We start from the raw sequence: 21,016 nt of genomic DNA, 5'->3' as shown, positions 1-21,016 counted from the left end.
GACTGCTGAATGAAGGTTATGGGTGTTAAGAATGTTGCTCCCACCTGCAGTTTTGCAAACACAACCTTATTTCTGGACTTCTCCCATTGCTCTGGTCAGAGCAGCAAGGAGTGGGCAGGGCAGGACAGAGAGGGCAGGGCTTTTTGGGATTGGGTCTGGGACTCCAGCCCAGAGGACTCAAGATGGGAGGTGGTGTTACCCAGGAAGCCTGCAGACTAGCTGCAGCTACCTTTGGGCTCCCTGGGCAGGAAGGTGGAAGCAGGGGCTCATGGAGACCAGAATCCAGGTTTCAAGGCTGCTGGTCCAGGTGCTGGTGATGCTACCCTTTAGGGCAAGCTGCTGTAAGGAGTGGCAGGGCAACCCCGGGGCAGCCACAGGCAGACCTGGGCTTGAGCCTGCTCAGGGCTGGGCCACAGAGGGGAGACTGAAGCAGCCTGACACACTGCCCATTTTGGAATTGCTGGGCTTGTCCCTCACACCACAGAAAATGAGCACCTTCCTGGGCCCATCCCCTAGGCCTAGTGGACTAGAGAGTCTCTGTCTCCACGGTGGCAAGGATTCCCAATGTCCTTCTACACTGATCTGCTTAGATGTGGGCTTGAGCTGCAGCCTTCGGAGCTTGGAAGGGGTTGGGTAAGGAATTGCTCTATGAAGGCTATAGTGGAGGAGCTAGGTGTTGACCTGGCTTAGCGGGACCACACAGGATGAGTATGAAGGGTACTCCAGAATCCCCAGATGTGAAGGCAGGAACTTGTTTGGCAGGGTGGGCCTAGAGTGGTGGCCTACAGGACAAAGTGGCATTTGAAAAAGCCAGGCCTGGCAAGGAGGTGGATGGACAGTACTTTGATAGTAAAACGGTTGGCTAAATGGATTTTCAAGAAAACAGAGAGGCACAGATGCTGGGGGTTGGCCTTACCTCCATGCCCCTCCTGAGAGGGGCACTTACCCTGCCAAGGGCTGGGAGGCTGGGAGAGGGGGATGATGAGCCCATGAATCTCAGCTGAGTGCTGGGGGCTCCTGGGAGAGCCAGGAGGAAGTTGTCAGGAAGAGGCTAAGAGGTGGTCTTGGACATGTTGTTGGTGTGAGGGCCGGGACCCGGGGACGGGAGTCCCATGTCCACCTACTGTCCGGCATAACTTTTCCCACTCAGCCCCCAGCCCACCTCGGGTCCACACAAGCTCTCTTCTCACTGTGCAAGAGACTCCTGAGGGACCAGGGCCCCCATGTACCTGTACCCAGTGCTTTGACCTCTTCGGGCCCCACATACCCACTGGGACTTGGGGTTCTCTGTCCCTGTGGTGGGCCCCCGGTGCACTCCTGGCTGCCAGAGCTCTGGGCTGAAGGTGGGGCTGACCCAAAGCCCACCCTTCCACCTCCAGGTGTGAGTGTGCACCAGGCTACACAGGGGACAACTGCAGTGAGAACCAAGATGATTGTGGGGATCATCGCTGCCAGAATGGGGCCCAGTGCGTGGATGAGGTCAACAGCTATACCTGCCTTTGTGCCGAGGGCTACAGGTAAGTGTTCCAGGAATGGTTCCTGGACTGGCAGGTGCCAGGTGGAATAATGGTCAGAGCCTGGTGGCGGTTGCTGCTGTTTTAGGCACAATTATGCTGGTCACCAGCTGCACCACCTTGGCGAGCACTTGAAATGTTCTGAGCTTAGGCAGAGGGTCCCCTGGTGCAGAAAAGTTTTTAATTTTCTTATGTAATTTGTCTATTTTCCGTTTTTTGTTGTAGCTGTTTGTCTATATTCCTTTGTTGCTCGTGTTTCTGGTGTCATATGTAAGAAACTATTGCTTGACCTAACTCAAATATTTGTATCTATGGTGCCTTTGAAGTGTTCAGTAGTTTCAGCTCAACTATCTGGGCCATTGCTCCACTGTGGTTTACTTTGGGATATGGTGTGAGGTGGGAGTCCAGCTTAAGTGTTTTGCATATGGGTACCCAGTTGCTTATTCAGTATGGCTTATTCAGAAGATCATCACTCCCTCCTGGTGATTTGTCTTCACATCCTCCTCAAGAAACTCGTTGACCCTAATGGGAAGGGATGCCAGGATGCTGGAGTTCTCTACCGTTAACATATAAGGGTATACTTTGCCAGGACTGCACTACCGTGGTTTTGCGATCAGTTTTGAAATTGGGAAGTGTGAGCCCTCTTACTTTGGTGTTCTACAAGATTGTTCTGCCTATTCTGGGTTGCTTGAATTTCCTTATGAATTTTAGGACCAGCCTGTCAATTTCTGGAAAAAAGTCAACTGGGACTTTGATCAATAAAGGGTGCATTGCCATTTTAACAAAAATATTCAGATCTGTGAACATGTGATGCCCTTCCCTTTGCTTAGCTCTTATTTAGCTTTTTCAATTATTGGTTTTGATTTTTCAAATAGGTTTTGCATCTTTTAGAATTTGCTGTTTTACTCTATTTGATGCTATTGTGTATGGAATCACTTTTTTAGTTTCATTTTTTTGTGCATTGATCTTGTGTCCTGCAATCTTCCTGAATTCTTTTGTTAGTTCTAAGAACATTTCAGTGTGAATAGGTTTCTTACCAACTTATTACATAAGACTATGTCATCTACAAATAGAGAGTTTTACTTCTTCCTTTTCAAGCTGGATGCATTCTACTTCTTGTATAAGTGCCCTGGCTGGAACCTCCAGCACGATACTCACTTGCATTTGTGGGAGTAGGCGTCCTGTTCTTGCCTAGTTCCTAGTCTTAGAAGGAAAACAGCCAGTATTGCACTATTAAAAGTGATGTTAGTTGTGTAGTTTTGCTCAGTTCCTTTTTATAGATTGGTGGAATTTACATCTATTTCTGGTTTGCATGGTGCTTTTTTAGTTATGAAGGAATATTGAAATTGTCTAATGTTATCTCTGCATCTGTAGAAATGAATGTCATTATTTTTGTTATATTTATATTTTCATTATGTTTGTATGCATATACACTCATACACACATACACATATGTGTGTATAAATATATATTTATGTATATCATATAGGTGTCATTTATATATTGTATAATATATATATATTTACAAGTATTATTACATGAATTGATTTGTAAATCTTGAATCAATCTTGCATTCCTGGAGAAAATTCCATATGGTTGTGGAATATGATATAATCTTTTCAATGCTGAATGCAGTTAGTTAATATGCATTGGATATATTGGTCTATAGCTTTACTGTTATATCTTTATTTTGTTTTTGTGTTAGGGTAATGCTAATTTCATAGGATAAGTTAGGAGTCTTCCATCTTTTTCTGTGGTTTGGAAGAATCTTTTTCTATGAGTTCTTCTCTACCATTAGGCAAGATCCACCAGGGAAGCCACCGGGGTCTCTGGGAAGTTTTCTGATTACTAATTTAACTACCAGCCATGGTCTATTCAGATTTTCTATTTGTTCTTTGGTTAGTTTGTAGGCCTGGGAATTTGTTCATGTAATCTACATTTATTGGCACACCGCTGTTCACACTACGCTCTCATACTGTTTTGGTTTGTTTTTGTAAGGCTCTTTGCTGTTTCTGCTTATGTCTGTGATATTTATTTCATTTTATGTTTAATTTTATTATTAATATTGTTTACATAGTTGAAAAAGATGCATGTCCATGTAGGTTTCTGACCAGGGTGGTGGTGGTTGGGGATCAAGATGTGGAGGAAGAAGGGTGGGACAAATGTTTCCATTTTTTCCTCCTGTGTCCACAGTGGGGTTAGGGGGGGGGACACTCCTTGCTGACAAACTTCCTTAGCGCCCAGGGATGATGGAAAGTCATTTGATGATGCCCAAGAGATCCGGATGCTGGGAAGAGTGTTCCAAGTGTTACCTGAGTGATTTTGATATTTCTGAGACGTCATCAACTTCATTGCACCAGGGTTGAGAAAATTTTTCCAAGGTCTATTGGCTGACCAAGCCTACCTTAGGGCATCCAAAGGCCCAGGAACATGCTGCAAAGCTTGGCCATCAGTCGCCTGGGCTGAGACTAGGGAGCAGGTTCTGCAGGTTTTTCATTTCCAACAAGTGCCCCCTAATGTCAGTGCTGTGGAGTGGGAGCTGCACGTCCTTGCCAGTATCCTTGTAGCTTGAGTCCTCATGGGGAACGTGCTTACTGGTTGGGGATCATCCTGCAGAAGGACAATGCCCCCTTCCTCCCAGGCCTGTGCCCTCTCTGACTCCTGTGCTTTCCTCTCAGTGGACAGCTGTGTGAGATCCCGCCCCGGCTGCCCGTGTCCAAAAACCTCTGTGAGGGCACTGAGTGCCAGAATGGCGCCAACTGTGTGGACCAGGGTAGCCGGCCTGTGTGCCAGTGCCTGCCGGGCTTCGGTGGTCCTGAGTGTGAGAAGTTGCTTGGAGTCAATTTCGTGGATCGGGATACCTACCTGCAGTTTACTGACCTGCAGAACTGGCCCCGTGCCAACATCACACTGCAGGTGCGTGCCCGGGGAGCGTGGCAGGGCGGGAGTTGGGAGCACGGGCCCTGGCCTCAGGTCTGAGTATCCGGACGCACCCTTGCACGGGAATCAGAGGTTGTGTCACAGTCAGAACGCTTTGTGAGTGTCGGGATCCCAGCATGGTTGAATGCAAGCAGGCGGATCTGTGCCCACCGTCTCCCAGCTTCTGCCCTAACACTGCTTCTTGCCTGGGCTTTATCTGTAACCAGCAGCCCCCGGGGACCCTTCCGTTGTCCATTTCATGTTTCTCGATTCATCTCAGAACATCATCATGTTGAGCGAAGAAAGTGAGCAAGTCCCCATAGATGGGCGGTAGACGTACTCTGCTGTGTCCAGGGGAGGGAGCGGAGAGTGGTGTATGCTGCATATCACATGAAAAGAACTTAAGCTCTTCTTTAGTCATCTCTGTCTTTCCCTAAAATTCCATTCCTGATCACAAATGCCACAACTCTCTTCTCCCCTTCTTTTGTCCTCCTTTTTTCTCAGAACCCTTCAGCCTCTCGAACATGCTCATTCTGCTCTTCTCCCCTGTATCATCTCTCCAAAGTCCTATCCACCTACATTGTCCACACAGCAAGACAACAGCTTCCCTAACCGCTTCGTAGAATACAACGCACCAAAACCCTAACCCACGTGGCCCCAGGCACATTCATTTGTTTGCCCTGCCAACCCAGAAGGTCCCATTGCCAGAGATTTCAAGGGTTTATTCTGGACTGGCTCTAATCAGTCAACCACCAACAATCCCAGGGGAGCTCTGATTGGCCCAACCTTAATCCTATGACTCTCCCTGGACTGACCTCTGAAACCAAGGAGATGGGGTGTGTGATTGGTTCAGCCTGGGCCCTGTGCCAAAGACCCCCCTCAGTAGCTCCCACCAAGCAGGGCTAGCACCCCATGCCTGGGAGGGTCCCAGTCTCCCTTGTCCTTTCCCTGGCTTGCTCCTGTGGCACATAGTTTCCAGGCCTCAGTAGGTGCACCTGTTCTCCCTGCATCACCTGGCCAGGCTGGTGGTAGCTGTAACTTGAAACAGGGGCTGCCAGCCTGTGCCAGCACCCCTCCCTGGAGGGGCGGCTCCTGGGTGGACTGGTGAGGCAGAGCAGAAGTCCCTCCTCCACTCTTGGGTTCCCCAGCTATCCTCACTCTCAGCCTATGTCGCCTCTGCGTGGGGTGGGGTGGAGAGAAAGTGCCGTTGCCCATCAGGTCTCCACAGCAGAGGACAATGGGATCCTGCTATACAACGGGGACAACGACCACATCGCCGTTGAGCTGTACCAGGGCCATGTGCGCGTCAGCTATGACCCGGGCAGCTATCCCAGCTCTGCCATCTACAGGTATGGCTTCCTGGTGCCCGTAGCTGCAGCAGAGAGCTCTCCAAGTACAAAGGACTTGAGCACCTTCTGGTCCAACCCTAGCTTGGGCTTGAACAGCTGCCCCTGCTTCCTTTGTCCCACCCTAGGCTCACAGAGGGGCTCCTGAACAGGAGAGGAGGAGACCCCTGTCCTAAACTTCTCAGCCTTTCCCAGGGAATCTTAAGGAAAGGGAGCAGGCTGCAGCAGGCTACAGTACCCTGTGTGCCCTCCAAGGCCCCTTCCATAGAGAACTGGGGACCCCATGGCCTGTCAGGGAGGGTTCCCTTGGAAACCCTCTCCCTGGAGCATGGTGCCTCACCTTCTTACAGTGCCGAGACCATCAATGACGGGCAGTTCCACACCGTTGAGCTGGTCACCTTTGACCAGATGGTGAATCTCTCCATTGACGGCGGCAATCCCATGACCATGGACAACTTTGGCAAACACTACACGCTCAACAGTGAGGCTCCCCTCTACGTGGGAGGTGAGCACCTGGCCCTCCTCAGAATGTCCCATCGGGCTTTGGCGTCAGCTGGTGGGGCCTCTGCCACTCCGTGGCCTCTGACTACTGGGCCACTCTCATTGCCCTAGGATCATCCCCCATTGCCCTAGGATCATCCACAGACCAAGGCACTGAGGCTCTGACCCCAGAGGAAGTGGCTGTTCCCTTCCTTCTGGAAAACAAATGTGGGTCCTCCACAGTGGCACAGTTCCTTGGCTCAGGGCCTCAGAGATAGAGACAGAGGCTAAAGGCAAGAGGGGATACCAGGGCTCTGAGGGCCAGGCCCAGCTGAGGCTGACTCAGCCCAGCTCCTCTCTCCTCACCCGATCCAGGGATGCCAGTGGATGTGAACTCAGCCGCCTTCCGCCTGTGGCAGATCCTCAATGGCACCAGCTTCCATGGCTGCATCCGAAACCTGTACATCAACAATGAGCTACAGGACTTTACCAAGACGCAGATGAAGCCAGGCGTGGTGCCTGGCTGCGAGCCCTGCCGCAAGCTCTACTGTCTGCATGGCATTTGCCAGCCCAATGCCACCCCAGGGCCCGTGTGCCATTGTGAGGCTGGCTGGGGAGGTGTGCACTGTGACCAGCCAGCCAACGGCCCCTGCCATGGCCACAAGTGAGTCTGGGACTGGGGTGAACGGCCCTACCCCACGGCCCTTCCCTTCAAGTTCTATAACCAGGGGCCAGGGCTGTCTCCTGAACAATCCTTCCAGATCCATGTTGGAAACCATAGTCCAACACGGCTTTCCTACTGTGTGGCTGGGTTTTGGTTTTTGTTAACTGCAGCAGGCCCTATGTGGGAAAAATCCAGACTTGCTTTTGCTCTTGGGAATGGAGGAGAGTTCCTGATGTTAGGGCCAGTAGGTGTGGGGTCCCTTCAGGGTAAGTCTCGGGTGGGTATGTTCTCACAGTCCCTCTTCTCTTTCCCCTGCAGGTGTGTCCACGGAAAATGCATACCTCTTGATGCTCTCTCCTACAGCTGCCAGTGCCAGGAGGGGTACTCAGGCGCCCTGTGCAACCAGGCTGGGGTGCCAGCAGAACCCTGTGGGGGCTTGCAGTGCCTGCATGGCCACTGCCAGGCCTCGGCCTCCAAGGGGGCACACTGTGTGTGTGACTCTGGCTTTGCGGGCAAGCTGTGTGATCAAGGTCAGGGCCCCCCCTCCTGATGTGCCCTCTCCAGGGTCTCTCCCAACAGATAGGGCTTTTTAGCAACTGGATTTCTTTCTCCTTGCGACCTCAGTAGCCCCTCAGTGATCCCTGCCCCTCCTCCACACCTGGAGCTGCTGCTGGGCCAGCAGCATCCCCCAGTTCTCTGGGCTCGGAGCCCCAACGTTGGCTGGCTCTAGCACTGGGCCTAGCTCACCCTGCAGCTCCCTCATCCTGATCACATGTCCTTCTTTGGCAAAGGTCTCTCCTCACAGAAGAGACCTCCCAGTCATGACTCTGGCCTGGATCCCCACATATTGGCACTGTCACCTCAGGCCTCTGGGAGCAGCCAAAGCCTGAGGGTTGGGCATGTCTCCCCTGGCCCTGCCTGCCCAGCTGGACCAAAAGGTTTCTGCTGGGCTCCTGACAGCCAACACCAGAGCTAATGCCGGGCAAGGGAAGCCGAAGGGCGCACTTGGGCCCCTCCAGGGTTCCCTAGATCACCCCCTCCCCAGCATGCATTGCTCCAGCCTCTTTTGTCTCAGCTCTGGGACGGAGCCCATGTGACCCAGCAGCCCCAACTGGCCTGGAGGGTCCCCTTCCCATAAGCCCAATGGAGGCATGTGCATGTGCATGTGAGCAGCCAGAGGGAGGATGGTGGGGACAGAGACGGGGTCTGAGCACTCCAGATCCTGCCCACCTCCTCCTCTTCCTCCTGCCTCCCCAGGGGCAGCAGCAACCGCAGGGGTGCACCCTGAGGCTTTCTCTTGGTATTTGTCCCATCCAGAGTCCGAGTGCCAGGGCGAACCCGTCCGGGACTTTCACCAGGTCCAGAGGGGCTATGCCATCTGCCAGACCACGCGCCCGCTTTCGTGGGTGGAGTGCCGAGGCTCCTGCCGGGGCTTGGGCTGCTGCCAGGGCCTGCGACTGAAGCGGAGGAAGCTCACCTTCGAGTGCAGCGACGGGACATCTTTTGCAGAGGAGGTGGAGAAGCCCAGTAAATGCGGCTGCGCCCCGTGCGCCTAGGCGGGGCGGGTCAGGCCGGGCAGGTGCGGGTCACCGCATGTGCGGGGACTGAGAACCGCCCCCCACCACCACGTCCCGGGAACCTGACTGCTCCCGCCAGCCTGGAGCTGCTGCGTGGACAGGGGGCGGAGGACTGTTCTCCGCAAGTGCCTTGCACAAATAGGCGCTTAATAAATATTTGTGGAATGAGTGTGCGCGTGAGGTCAGCCCACCTCCTTGCGGGCCTCCTGGGTGCCTCAGCCTAGAGCCTTGGAAAACCAGAAGCTGGGTGCCAGACCCTAGAAGTCCCCACTGCCAATCTCCCTGGAGCGGCCGGCTGGTCTGGGTTTGTGCCCGCAGCGTGGGCAGCACAGGGTGATGAGGAATCTTGCCTGTGGCAGCCCCCGGGCCTCTGCAACCCCAACATCGAGATGCCAGGCCTCTGAGCCTCCACGTCCCAGCAGAAGCCCAGCAGCTTCGGGGAGGGCCGATCCACTGCGGAGGGCGGGGGTTCTAGGTTCACCAGCCGCAAGGGGCATGGTCCTGGGCACTCTCGCACACTTATCTAGGGGCTGCCTGGTGGGTGCCTGTGTGCATGGGGAAAGGGTCTCAGCTTAAAGTCCCTTGAACTGCAGGCGGGAGGGCCCATGGCCCAGGTTTCAGAAAACCTCCTCCAGCCCTGGCCCTCTGGGCCAGTTTCTGCCTTCACCCTGGTCCCTCGGGTCGGCTTTCCCACAGAGGTCTTTGGAGATCCATTTTCTGGGATCACATCACCAAGTATTCACTGCCTAACTGGGGCTGGGCCCTGGGGGTGTGCTGCCCCACGCGGCAGGTGTGAGTAGCTCCCAGATGAGTGGGACGGCAGCATTGGTGAGGGGCGGCCCCAGCCCAGGTGCAGCTGCGCCTCCACCAAGCTGCCCAGTGTTGGATACTGCTTCCTACACGGTCAGGTGAAAACCTGCAAAGATGGCTTTTGAACCGAAATAGCCATCTGAGGCTGCAGAGTTCAGCACTCGTCTTCCAAAAGTCTCCTCCGGGGGGCAGGGGAGTACAGCACGTCTCTTTCCTGGCAGCCTCCGTGGCTGGAGTGGTGCTGTGCCTTTGTGGATGGTAGGCAGCCCATGTGGGCAGCCCTTAATGCTGGTTAGTAGGGGATGTGGGCCTCTGTGGCTGTGACAGCTTCACGTTCCCTCGCAGCAGTACTCCAGCCAGCAAGCATGTACGTCCTGCAATGGAAGAGTGAGTTGCCCTGTCCTTCTGACTCATCTGCCCCTCCAAGGGGCCCAGCTGTATTTTCTTGCAGTTGTGAGCCAGGCCACAGGGGTCCTGCTCACTGCCAGATGGACAGCAACTGGGCTTCCTGGGGTTGCACAGCCTACCTGTCTTGAGTCTTCAGGCACTGCGGGGCCTTGAAGAACAGCAGCAACTACCCGTTGAGGGCAGGCTTGAGTGCCACTAGCTTGCCCTTCTCCTGGAAGACATGTGCCCCAGGCCTCACCAATCCCAAGGAGCTTCCTCAGCCACCACCATTTCCCTCCGTTCTGGAGAAGCTAATTCCTGGGACTGAGAGGGCACTGACTAGCACTGACTCTCCCCCGCCTTTGCAGGAAGTACAAGGGACACCGTACATGGGGGATGTCCAAATCCCCCACCCCAGGCTGACAAGCTGGTTTCTAGGGAACACCATGTGAGTCTTTGGTTGCCCCTGCTGGCCCTTCCAGCCTGAGGACTGGAATCCACAAGGGCAAGGATAGCCAGTGGCCAAGGGAGCTCTGTGTCCCACGATCAACTCTTCTGTAATGTAGCCTCCAGCCAGCAAGATGCCAAGGACCTGCACCCTCACCCTCATGGCCTGTACACATGGAGCTTGCTAAGTCCCAGAAGGGAGCACCTGTGAACTGTCCCTCAAAGAAGTTGCCTCCTCACCCCACATCCACTTTGGGCAAGATCTTCAGTTCACCCGTGGTCACCCTTAGCTGTTTCCATGAACCATGTACTGAAGCAATTGAGGAAGCTGTTGCTGGGCCAGACTCCCTGCAGAGGTCTTAGGAAATGGAAAAGGCTGGACTGTCTCCTTGCCTGCTGTTAGCCTAACCGCAAAAGTATCTCTTTATACAGAATACTTACAGATTCTAATATATATTTGTATTTCATTTTGTTATAGTATTTTTATATGTTAAAGTCAACACCCAGTGTCTTGTTTTGCTTTTCAGATGCTGTGTGGTTGTGGTCTTCTGTTGGGGGTTTCTGTAGTCTTATTTTGATCAACTTAGATTGGGCCTGTGAAGGAGCCACCCCTTCCCCTTCCCTGGAAGTACTGGCTTAGGGTTTGTTGATATTGTCTGTTGTCTTCCATGTGAACATGACATTGATTCACTCATGCTGCCTTGCTGATGTCTTTTTCTGTGCTGGGGGTGAGCTTGGTGCTGCTGGCATTCATCCTTCCAGGGCACAAGGGCTTCTGAGCTGACCACACATGGGCAGAGCCTAGCGTACACACACACTCTCTCTCTCTCTGTCCCTGCAGCCTTCTAGTTGGTCTTCCTGAAGTGGCAAATGACAATTTCTTCTGAAGGAAAAGGAGGCCTAGGGGACACCTGGGTCCTGGTTCACTGGTCTACTACCACTAGGGCAGAGCTGGGCACAGCACACACGAATGTCTGGGGGAGCTATCCACCCTCACCCCTGCAGTGTGCACCAACCGTCATAGCCTGCAGGGCTATGTTGAACCTGGCTCTGAGGGTTTTGGAGTATCCAGGTAGCCAAGGGAGACAGTGATACTGTCCCAGGGGCCCAATAAAGTTTATCTGTCTGTCCCAGGGATTCACAGGGATGTGCAGAATGGCAGCAAGCGTGCCTTTCTAGTGGTTCTATTACCATTTCAGGTTGGAAGAGTGCATCTGGGAACCTTCTGGATGCAGGATCTGAGCATCCAGGGAGGCCAGGCCCTGGCAGATAAGGCTGGGCACACGGATCACTGTGCGACTGGGCAGTGAACAAGTCTTCAAAATGATTTGAGAAAACAAGAACAGGGTATAGGAGATAAAACAGGTTTGAGTAGGGCTATTCACCCAAGTGCCTCAGACAGCCAAGTCAGTCAAGTGGGTGCTCCTGGCCCATCACTTGCAGTGTCATGCTCAATTGAAGCAGAGCGACATCTCCTTACAAATGGCAACCAGTTTAGGGACTGTGGCACATGCTCCCCTCTACTGAGTGCCAGCAATTCCTAAGACAAGCATCTGGGTAATAGCAGCGTCACATTAGATCTTTATGATCTTTAAAGGATGCCAAAAATTTCCATCTTTGTTAACAAGCTCATAGGAAAAGCAATAAGCTAAACAAAACCCTTCCGTGGGGTGCTAGTTTGCAACTTCTGCACTTTAAGTAAAACCAGTGACAAATTTCAGCACTGAAAGGACATTCCCAGCTCAAGGAATGGCAGGGCTTGGGTGCAGAGTGGAGGCAGCAGGAATGTCCAGACTTCCATCAGGCACCCAGTTTGATGACCGAGCCATCAGGTTTGCCTGGGATTGGTGGCAATGCAATTCTCTCATCCCTGTACCAAAGCCCCCAGACCCTGGAACAGTCATTCAGGAAACTTCTAACTGGAATTAGGTGTTCATTTTTCTAAATTCAAACTCAGAAGGGGTGGCCTAATGACTAGCTGTTGGCTAGCTTGATCTGGTTATGCATCCCCATGGTCACTTTCGGATGAACCTGTTAATGAAATCGCAGCAGATTCAGCATGAATCACTGTCCAGTGGATCACAAACAAATCAACCTTAGGCAGACTTGCAAGAACAGAAAAGCAGCAGACCATGAGACCAGCCAAAGGACTTTCTCTGTACTCCCTTGGGAAGCCTGGCCACAGGTTGCACACCCTCAGTGGGAGCTTGCCTGAGGTCAGTGGCTTGACCACTACTGCTGCTGGACCCTCAGGATGAAACACCTTCAGGGTGCCTTAAAAGCTATGCCATGGGAACCCAAGTGTTCATCCCTATATTTTCCTTTCCATGAAGCTGGGCATAACTCACACAAGGATGCAGAATCCACATTAGCACACACTGTGCTTGAGTCGCAAGTAGTGCTCTTTGGGTTCTTCCATCAATTTGTCAACTACCTGATGCAGGTGACAGTTTGAATGCAGGTCTTTAGTGACCACACCCTCCAGTGACCACACCAACACACTTTAATATCAAAGAAGTTTAATATGCTGCAATAAAATAAGCGCCTTGGAAAAGCTCATGGAATAGATGCCAACATTAGAGAAAACCCTCCCATTCCTCTTCTAGCCCCATCCCCACCCTTCAAAACCAAACAAGAATCTGAAATGACACAGAAAATCCTTCCAGGCTTGCACTGCAGTGAGGGACCCTTTACCAATACCAAGAACACAGTTTCCTACAAAGCCTAAGAGGAAAGCAAAACACAGAAGCACAGGGAGTCTACAGGTTTTCAATATTCAAGAGACTCAGTACAGACTCAAAGTTAAAATAACTCCAACTTTTATAGCTATACATATTGTTTTAAAGCAACTTAATATATTTTAAAATTTTATATATACACTCTCAAAGGTTTTTAGGTGAGGTATGTAAACATTGTCTAATGAAAATTTTCAATGCTTCAAACCAACAAATTCACAGCATACATTGAATTTTCATCCATTAAAGACACAGTATTTTCCTATACTCACTAACATAGTGGAAATCCAAGCCTAAGAGGTACACACCCGATCTTCTGGGCTACTACTTGCAGGTCTCCCACACTTCACTGCTTTTGGGAAGACACCTCCTCACAGGCTAGGATCACACCCTTGGTCAGGAGGGGTGAGGCCCCCCCCCCCAGGCCTGTCCTCAGGCATCTGGGTTACTGGCTAAGACTCACAAGACAGCAACAAGGGGCACAGCTGGACAACTACAAGATTGACCTGGGCAATGACAACACTGAGAGGAACCAGAAAAACCTTTAAAGGAACGGTAGAGATTCACTTTAGAGCTCCCTGAATCCATGGCCGGATCAGCAGCCCTGCCCCAAACTCATTCTGGAGGGTCATTGCGGCCTACAAAGAAGAAAATCCCCACACGGCACCTGAGCATCAGTTACATTGCATGGGCCTCCAATGACCCCCAGCCCCCAGCCTCAGCCAGGACCCTGGGCTGTGCTTCCCCGCCAAGTCAGGCTGAGCTTCTCAAAACTATAATGCACACCGGGAGGATAATGCCATGAGTTTACAGATACCAGTGCACAAGGGCACTGGCCAAGGACCTTGGAGGAGCTCAATTTTGAAAACTACTTGTTCCCTGAGGGTTAACAGCAGGGGTCTATTGAGATCGGGGCTAATATGGGCATTTTTATTACAAGGTAATAACACTTGGGGAGCCTCAGGCCAGAATTCTACTTTATCCCCATATGATCTACAATACACCTCCCCCCACCCTCCCACCCCAAGTAGTCACCTCCCCAACAACACACCACCTGACAACTGCTTTCCTCCTTGCTTGCTTTCAGGCTCAGCAATGGAAAGTTTTATCCTAATGCACCCACTTCAGTCTAAAAAAACACTAGTGAAAAATTCCAAACACCATCATAAATACAAAAGAGACATATTCCAAAAGCCTAAAAAACTACATTACTTCTATTAAGGGTTATCTGGGTGTGGGGTAATTATTTTTCACAAAATTTAGGACGGTCACAAAGGAGAGGCTGCTAAACAATTTTAGGAACCTGTTGAACTAAACACGCTGTGAGGAATGAAGGAGTCACTGCCCTCTACATGGTGACCCCAGAGATGTAACCCCAGACACGAGGGAAGCTCTAGGTATCCAAGGTATTTGAAACCCAGGCACAGGGGACGCTTAGCAAAGGACTAGCTTTGAAAGGCAGGTCAGATACAGCCAAAGCACACTGCATTTGGTCACTTAAATTTCTCACTGAAAAAGTTATTTATTCAACAGCCAAACAAGCTTTACCTTAGCTTGATGTTGCTTGTTTCTCCACATGTATGCCCAGTTTTGACGTGTCTGGAGCTGGCAGGTCTCTCATTCATCGTTTGGGTTCAATGACCCAAGGGAGCGTGCAAACAGAAGCAAAAATTCAAGTATAGCAACCTGTCCTGCCAAGGCAAGTGGTCTTCACAAGAGCTGTTCTACCCACCCCCCACCCTATCCTCTGAGACAAGGGCCAGTGTGGACCCAGGATAAATGCTATAACCTAGGACCTTATTGCTTATGGGCAACACACCAGAAAGAACACCTGGAAATCTGCTCAGCAGATTTGGATACTGACCACTGACTGATTTATCATAATCTGTGTATTTATAAGCTAATATATAACATAACCAGATGAGAAGAGGGGGCGGTTAAAGCTAGAATTTGATGTAGCGTTACAGATCAAATGCCCCAAACAGATCTCAAACCTGCTGGTTTTTGTTCTTTCTGCATGTGTGAACTGTTATGAAAGGAAGTCCACTGCTCAAAATAGATTCTTCTAGAATACTACAATACAAACCAACATCACTCAGAACACGAAATCTGTATACAGCACATGTAATAAATACTTTTTAGAAAACTATTTACAACATTACTTCTGGTGAACATTTAGATGAGAGCAAAATTTCTTCCTGCAAAGGGTAAAAAAGTTTTGACTGTCTAGTTCAGTGCTAAATTCCCTGGCATCTAGTTATCCATTCACATTTCATCTTTACATCAGATCTGCTTACAAAGAGTATCTTAGAAAAAATTCTCCAGCATCACTATTCAAGTGTCCTCCGCATTTGCTTAGAAAACACAAAAGGAGGCTTTAGGAAAACACGCAGATTACAGTTCAAATCGACTACAAAAATCCCTGTGTGCCTGGTCTCCTGGCTCCCTGAGGGACCAGAGGTGTAGTTCTCAGTCCAGGTGGCAGGACAGGAAAATCAGGCCTCAGCAGAGGTGCCCACAGATGGGGCACAGGCAAGAGGAAACATGACCACCATGAGGCACTGGCTCCATGACAGCTGGGGGTACTCTGAACTGCAGACCAGGACTCCTGAGAAGTAAAGCTGAACACATCTTACAACAGATGGTCTTCCGTAACCACTGGCTACAGGTCAGACTGGTCCACATCTGCACAGGTGTTGAAATGGCAATGGAAGTGCAGGAGAGGAAGAAGCAGGAGGTAAAAGTGGAGAACAAAGGTCCTCCTGAGTATTGTCAAGGTGTAGAGGGTAACTGCCTATCTCCTGAGGTCAAACGGAGCAGAAACACATCTAGACACTTCCTCAAGCAGCCAGCAGCTTCTTCATATACCCCAGGTGTGTGGGTATGGATTTCCTTGGGGTTAAAACTAAGGCTCATTTCCCTGCACAGATGGAAGTGAATAGTTGAATGTAAAAAGGTGCATGTAAGAAATGGGCTGCTGGAGGTGAACCTAACGCCATGCTCAGCACAGCCAAACCCAGTTTATCCTGGGATGGGTGATGGCTCAGGTTCCCACTCCACATTGCATCTGCCTAAATACAGTGAAGGCTTCCAAGCCACACCTGCCTGTATCTGCTGTGCTGTCTGCATGTTCATGGCTGGACATGATGGTGAGGATCGGTGGCCAGAAAGAACATTATTTTTAGAAAGCCCTTTAAAGGTTAGTATTTTTTTTTGTTGTTAAAATAAATATTTTCTGTAGAAGAACTCTGAACAGAAAAATATTGCTATTTACGGTGAAATAAAATTCCAGTGGTATTAGTATGCATTATGTATGTATCAAACCAGTCTCCTAGAAAAACTGAGAGGTGCAGAAACTACGATGAAATAAGAAACTTTAAGTAACAGTGGCTCTCAAACAATACCCTGCCGTGGTGCAGTTCTACAAGATGAGTCAAATCTTACTTGCATGCCATCTTCCTTCTAATCAGCTACCAGTGCTGCAGCTTCCGCTGCCAGACAACAGGGAGTGTGGACCATGGGATGAAAACCAAGGGGATTAGTTGAACAGCTTTTGGATCCAATGGCTAAATACAAGAGTCAAGGAAAAAAAATACATTTCCTGTGACAAAAAATGTGCTCAGTGGAGCACTCTGGGAGATGAGACTGTCCCAGAGGGAATAGATCCTGGAAGGCAGATGGTGGCAGAAGTGGAAGGACAGAGGAAGGGAAAGGCAAGATACTGACAAAGCATGACTCCTCAAAATGGGGAGGTGAAGCAGGCCTGGCCAGGGTGAGGCTTCACTGGCCTGGCCAGAGGCCCTGAAGTCTAAAGCTGCTGGTGTGCCCATAGGGTGATGATGGGATGCTGGTATTTCTACAAGAACACAAGGTCTGAATAGAAGGCTCAAACAGGCAAAAGACCAGCCATTTCTGCACATAAGTCATGAGCAAATCCTGGAGATTAAGAAATCTGCAAATGTGCCAGAAACAAAAGGGAAACTGAGGGCTCCTGTGAACAGTTCCAAGGCCCTTTGCCTATGGGATGAGACATGATTTCAGGCTGAATTCATAAAGAAAGCATTTGTGCTGAGCACTATTGCAATGGAGTCTTTCCATCAGAGTCAGATTCACTCTGGTTCATACAAATGAAGCCAGCCATACTTTAGTTTGAAGTACAGATAGGCATGACTGTATGCCAACAATCATCAACAAATAATCAGGAAAGGAGGATATTGTGCCACTTTCTAATGTCTATGTATCATTCAGGAATAATGCCCAAGAGCAGCTGTGTATTAAGATCAATAGTCAAGACACTCTAAAATCCAAAGGCGAACTGTCCCAACATTGGACTCTATGAACAAAAAGCGCCCAGAATGGCCAATGCAAGGATCAGTAAACTTCTGCTGTAGAGGGCAGGTTATAGTAGTTTAGACTGTGGGACAACTTAATTTTGCTTTACATGAAAATCTGCTTGTCCTGTTTCTCACATGTATTGGGTTAGCCTGGGTTTCAAATAGGCAGTCTCTACCTTGAGTCTCTACATGCCAAGCACCCAGTAGGTGGGGAAAGCTGTGACGAGGCCTATTGGGCAACCCAGTTGCACAACTGGAATCTAAGATGTTTCCTGAGCACTGAGGATAAATCACCAAGGCTCTGAGAAAAGGAAGAATGGACAGACAGGAGTCAAGGGAAGGAACTGACCAGTTCTGGTTCAGTTCCAAGGGCAGAAGCAAAAGGACACACTCCACAAAGTGCCCAAGGTGGCTGCTCAGCCCCCAGGAGAGTGTAGCCCAATACAGCAGAGCCTTGAGTGGGGAGCAGTATCTAAGAGCTCTCCAGTTTTGGCTGAATATGAACTTCTCTAAAGGAAAGAGGCTACACACCCAAGCCTTCCAGAATACCCACTGTTGAATATAGGACTCTGTTCAGAGGTTTCAAGGGATGGGGTCTATTGAATGCTGCCTCAAACGGCTTTCTAAAATTCTTTTAGAAACATATATCCTTAAAAAGGATTTCAGAGCATGCATGGGAAGTACTTATGCTAGAATATGAAGACTGTCTTGCTGATGTGATATGCACAGTGATTTCATACTTACATATAAATGTATAGTAATTTCACTTGATACCAAGCCATAGTAAGACATGAAACCAATAGCTAATGATACAAAATGACAGGCTTATTTTGAAACTGAAACAATTGAATCACTTTCTAGACTCCCTGGTATAAATATTTCACTTTCAAAAATGGCACAGAAACCTAATCCTTAAGTTTTGAGGGGAAAGAAAACATGAATTCCCTGGATTCCCTAGCATCTTGTCCAGAATTGCTATTTTCCCCCAGAGAATTCCAAAACCTGCTTTTCCTTTATTGGCCCTTTTTTCTGTGAAAAAAAAAAATTCTTTATCTTTTTTTTGAAAGACACAGTGACAGAGAGAAAGATGGCGAGACCTATAGATCTTCCATCCACTGGTCCACTCCTGAAATGGCAGCAATATCCAAGTCTGGATCAGGCTGAAGGCAGGGGCCTGGAACTCCATCTAGGTCTGCCATATGGGTGGCAAGGGCTCAAGCATGTGGGCCATCTTCCTCTGCCTTCCTGGGTGCATTGGCAGGGAGCTAGATGGAAGTTAGGATTTGAATAGGTGCTTCAACATAGGATGCTGGTATTGAAGGTGGTGGCTTAGTATGTTGTACCAACACTGGCCCCTGTTGGCTTACCTTTAACAACATTAGTCACATGACTGCAAAGATATGTCAATGCACTTCTGCTTGCCTGAAGGTTGATAAGAAATATTAAGAACAGACAATGATTTAGGTCTGTTTCCTCTCTGTGAAGAGACTTTTTCAGTATCTGTGATTTCAGAGGATTAAAGTCCATCTAAAACAAAAATCTTGACTTACTTAGGAGGAAATCAGAGGTGAATCCAGAGTCAGTTCCGTGATTGAAAACTTTTGTGAGTTGATGAGTGCCTCAAGCCACAAAACTCAAGAAGGCTGGCTGCCTTTTGCTCATGGGTTCTGGCTCTGTAGACCAGGGAGGACTGGTTCTGGTCCTCCTTGGTGGGTGATCTAAGACAGAATGCTCAGGCAGCTCAAGTTTAAGGATATGGTTGGTCAATGTGTTGTATCAATCCAGCAAGCAGAAATACAAAGGAACAAAACTAAGGAGCAAGAGGAAGGAATGAAGGGAACAGAAAGGCAAGCTAAAGAACGGAGAAAAACTAGGGAAGATATGTTTCTGAAAACTGATTGTTTTCTCAAGTGGGGACGGGGGGAGAGGTGACAGCAAATCTTAAAAGATCCAGGTAGTAGATATGTTCTCTACCACAATGGCTCAACTCTGTCCCACAGACAACAAAAAAGCAAATGGGAATAGCCATGTCCCAATAAAACTTTATTTGCAAAAACAACCAGCCCATACTCTGCAGACCCCTAATAGATCATCAGAAAGCCAAAGGCAGCCTCCACAGGCTGCTCTAAACCCAGAAGCAGCTGTGTGCCTCTCAGGGCTAGCCCTCTGGGATATTCAAGCCCAGTTCCAGGTGTTGTAACAAGGCATCAGGTATCTGCAGCTCACATTACATAGTACGCAGTTCTTTCCTGCTTGCTCCCTAGGTTCACTCCTCAACTGGATTGTGTCCACACATGACAGGGACAGCTCCAGGAAAGAGGGAGGGCAAAAACCTTAATTCAAAGTAACTATACTGAAGTGATGCCTTCTACTGATGATTTATCTGAACAGTAAGAAAATTTGCCTGTGCTGTAAGTGATGCATGGAAGATCCCATTGGAAAGCACAACACAGGAAAAAGGATGAAACATACATTTTTCCGCCATTCTGTTTAAAGGAACAGTGAGGCATGAAACCCACAGGCTATCATTCGTTTGGATGAAGCTGTTTACAGTCTCTACTATGGAATTTGAGGGACTATGCGACTAATAGTGGCAGGGACAGACTTCTGGAGGAAACCCCAGCTGAAGGATGAGGACTGTCAGCCTTCTGGTGGCACTTGAACCTGCTACAGATGCGAGGAAGTGCTAGGGATAAGGCTTTGGACCCCAAGAAGGTGGCTATCTGCATGCTGCCCTCCCACACCGGGGGCATCCCATGGAACAGAGAATGGATCTTCTGAAGAGGCCCAGCTCTGGGGGAGTGGTGGAGGGGCTCCCCTTTTTGCTTCTCAGGCATCTTCCAGCCCTTCTGGAAACTCAGAGGGAATACCAATGTCCTCTGGACATCAGCTTCAGACCCAGCCTTGGGGCTGTCATGCTACTGAGCACATACAGGACCAGGAGAATTCCTCATATGGAATCCAGAATGTGGGCTGGACCACCTTTAAATATGATAGCAAGCCATACTTGAAGGTGGCTAGAGGAAGGTCTTGGCAAGTGACGGAAAGAAGCGTTGACACCAAGCCTGCAGGTGGAAATGTCTAGCACACAGCTTTGCCAGCATCTGAGGGGTAAAACGGCCTTCCAGAAGTGACCCTGAATATTCTTTCTCTATTAAAAAAATTAACTTAATCAACAAAGATGAGATTCAATAAAAACAATTCTAAACTGTAAAGTGCCCTAATTATGTAGAATCTTAAGTCTATTCAAATGTAGTTACCATTCAAAGTCTAAGTTGATTTGAAAGATGATCCATGGCAGGTTAGGTATATAATATAAATGCATTTTTTCAAATTCAATCTAGAATGGGAGAAGGCTATTATTTTGAAGAGAACGTTTAAAACAATAAGAACTTGGAAAAGTAGTGGAATGAGTAATAAACCTGGAACTGGGAAAGTTTCACTCACTTTTTATCACTTAACCTCTTCCTAACCTGACACAAGCACCTCACAAGGTAGGCTACATGCAGGTAAGAGTCTACATACCTAACAGTGGCAAACATCAGTTAAATCACCACAAAAATAATATCCAGTGACAATTATGTGAAACCATACTTTTTAAACCTTTACAAGCATTTTTAAAATATAAATGAACATACTTATAAAACATATTAATGCTTCTGTGCAACTTAATGCTGAGAGAGGGTTGCCAACATATACACTCAGCAGTTTCATTAACATAGGTAGCTCCTGAATGGCCCAAATCAAATACATCAAAAAAGAAAAAGAAAAAACAGACTCACGGGATAGAGGAAAAATTTTTT

At 49.1% G+C, this 21,016-nt stretch overlaps 1 protein-coding gene across 1 annotated transcript in view; it reads left to right on the top strand.

The window, feature by feature from the left end:
• SLIT1 (slit guidance ligand 1) overlaps window positions 1-8,479 on the top strand; it is a 92,619-nt gene extending 84,140 nt beyond the window's left edge. The window contains exons 28-34 of the mRNA XM_058671087.1: window positions 1,380-1,517; window positions 4,193-4,430; window positions 5,652-5,782; window positions 6,130-6,284; window positions 6,635-6,923; window positions 7,242-7,453; window positions 8,241-8,479. Of these exons, the coding sequence (XP_058527070.1) occupies window positions 1,380-1,517; window positions 4,193-4,430; window positions 5,652-5,782; window positions 6,130-6,284; window positions 6,635-6,923; window positions 7,242-7,453; window positions 8,241-8,479 (1,402 nt within the window). The remainder of the gene's footprint in view (window positions 1-1,379; window positions 1,518-4,192; window positions 4,431-5,651; window positions 5,783-6,129; window positions 6,285-6,634; window positions 6,924-7,241; window positions 7,454-8,240) is intronic.
• Window positions 8,480-21,016: the final 12,537 nt, after the last annotated feature.

The sequence above is a fragment of the Ochotona princeps genome, chromosome 13, assembly GCF_030435755.1.
Source record: "Ochotona princeps isolate mOchPri1 chromosome 13, mOchPri1.hap1, whole genome shotgun sequence".
NCBI classification, from domain to species: domain Eukaryota; kingdom Metazoa; phylum Chordata; class Mammalia; order Lagomorpha; family Ochotonidae; genus Ochotona; species Ochotona princeps.
The sequence above is the reverse complement of the archived record's forward strand: the minus strand, read 5'-3'. Positions and strand labels throughout refer to the sequence as shown.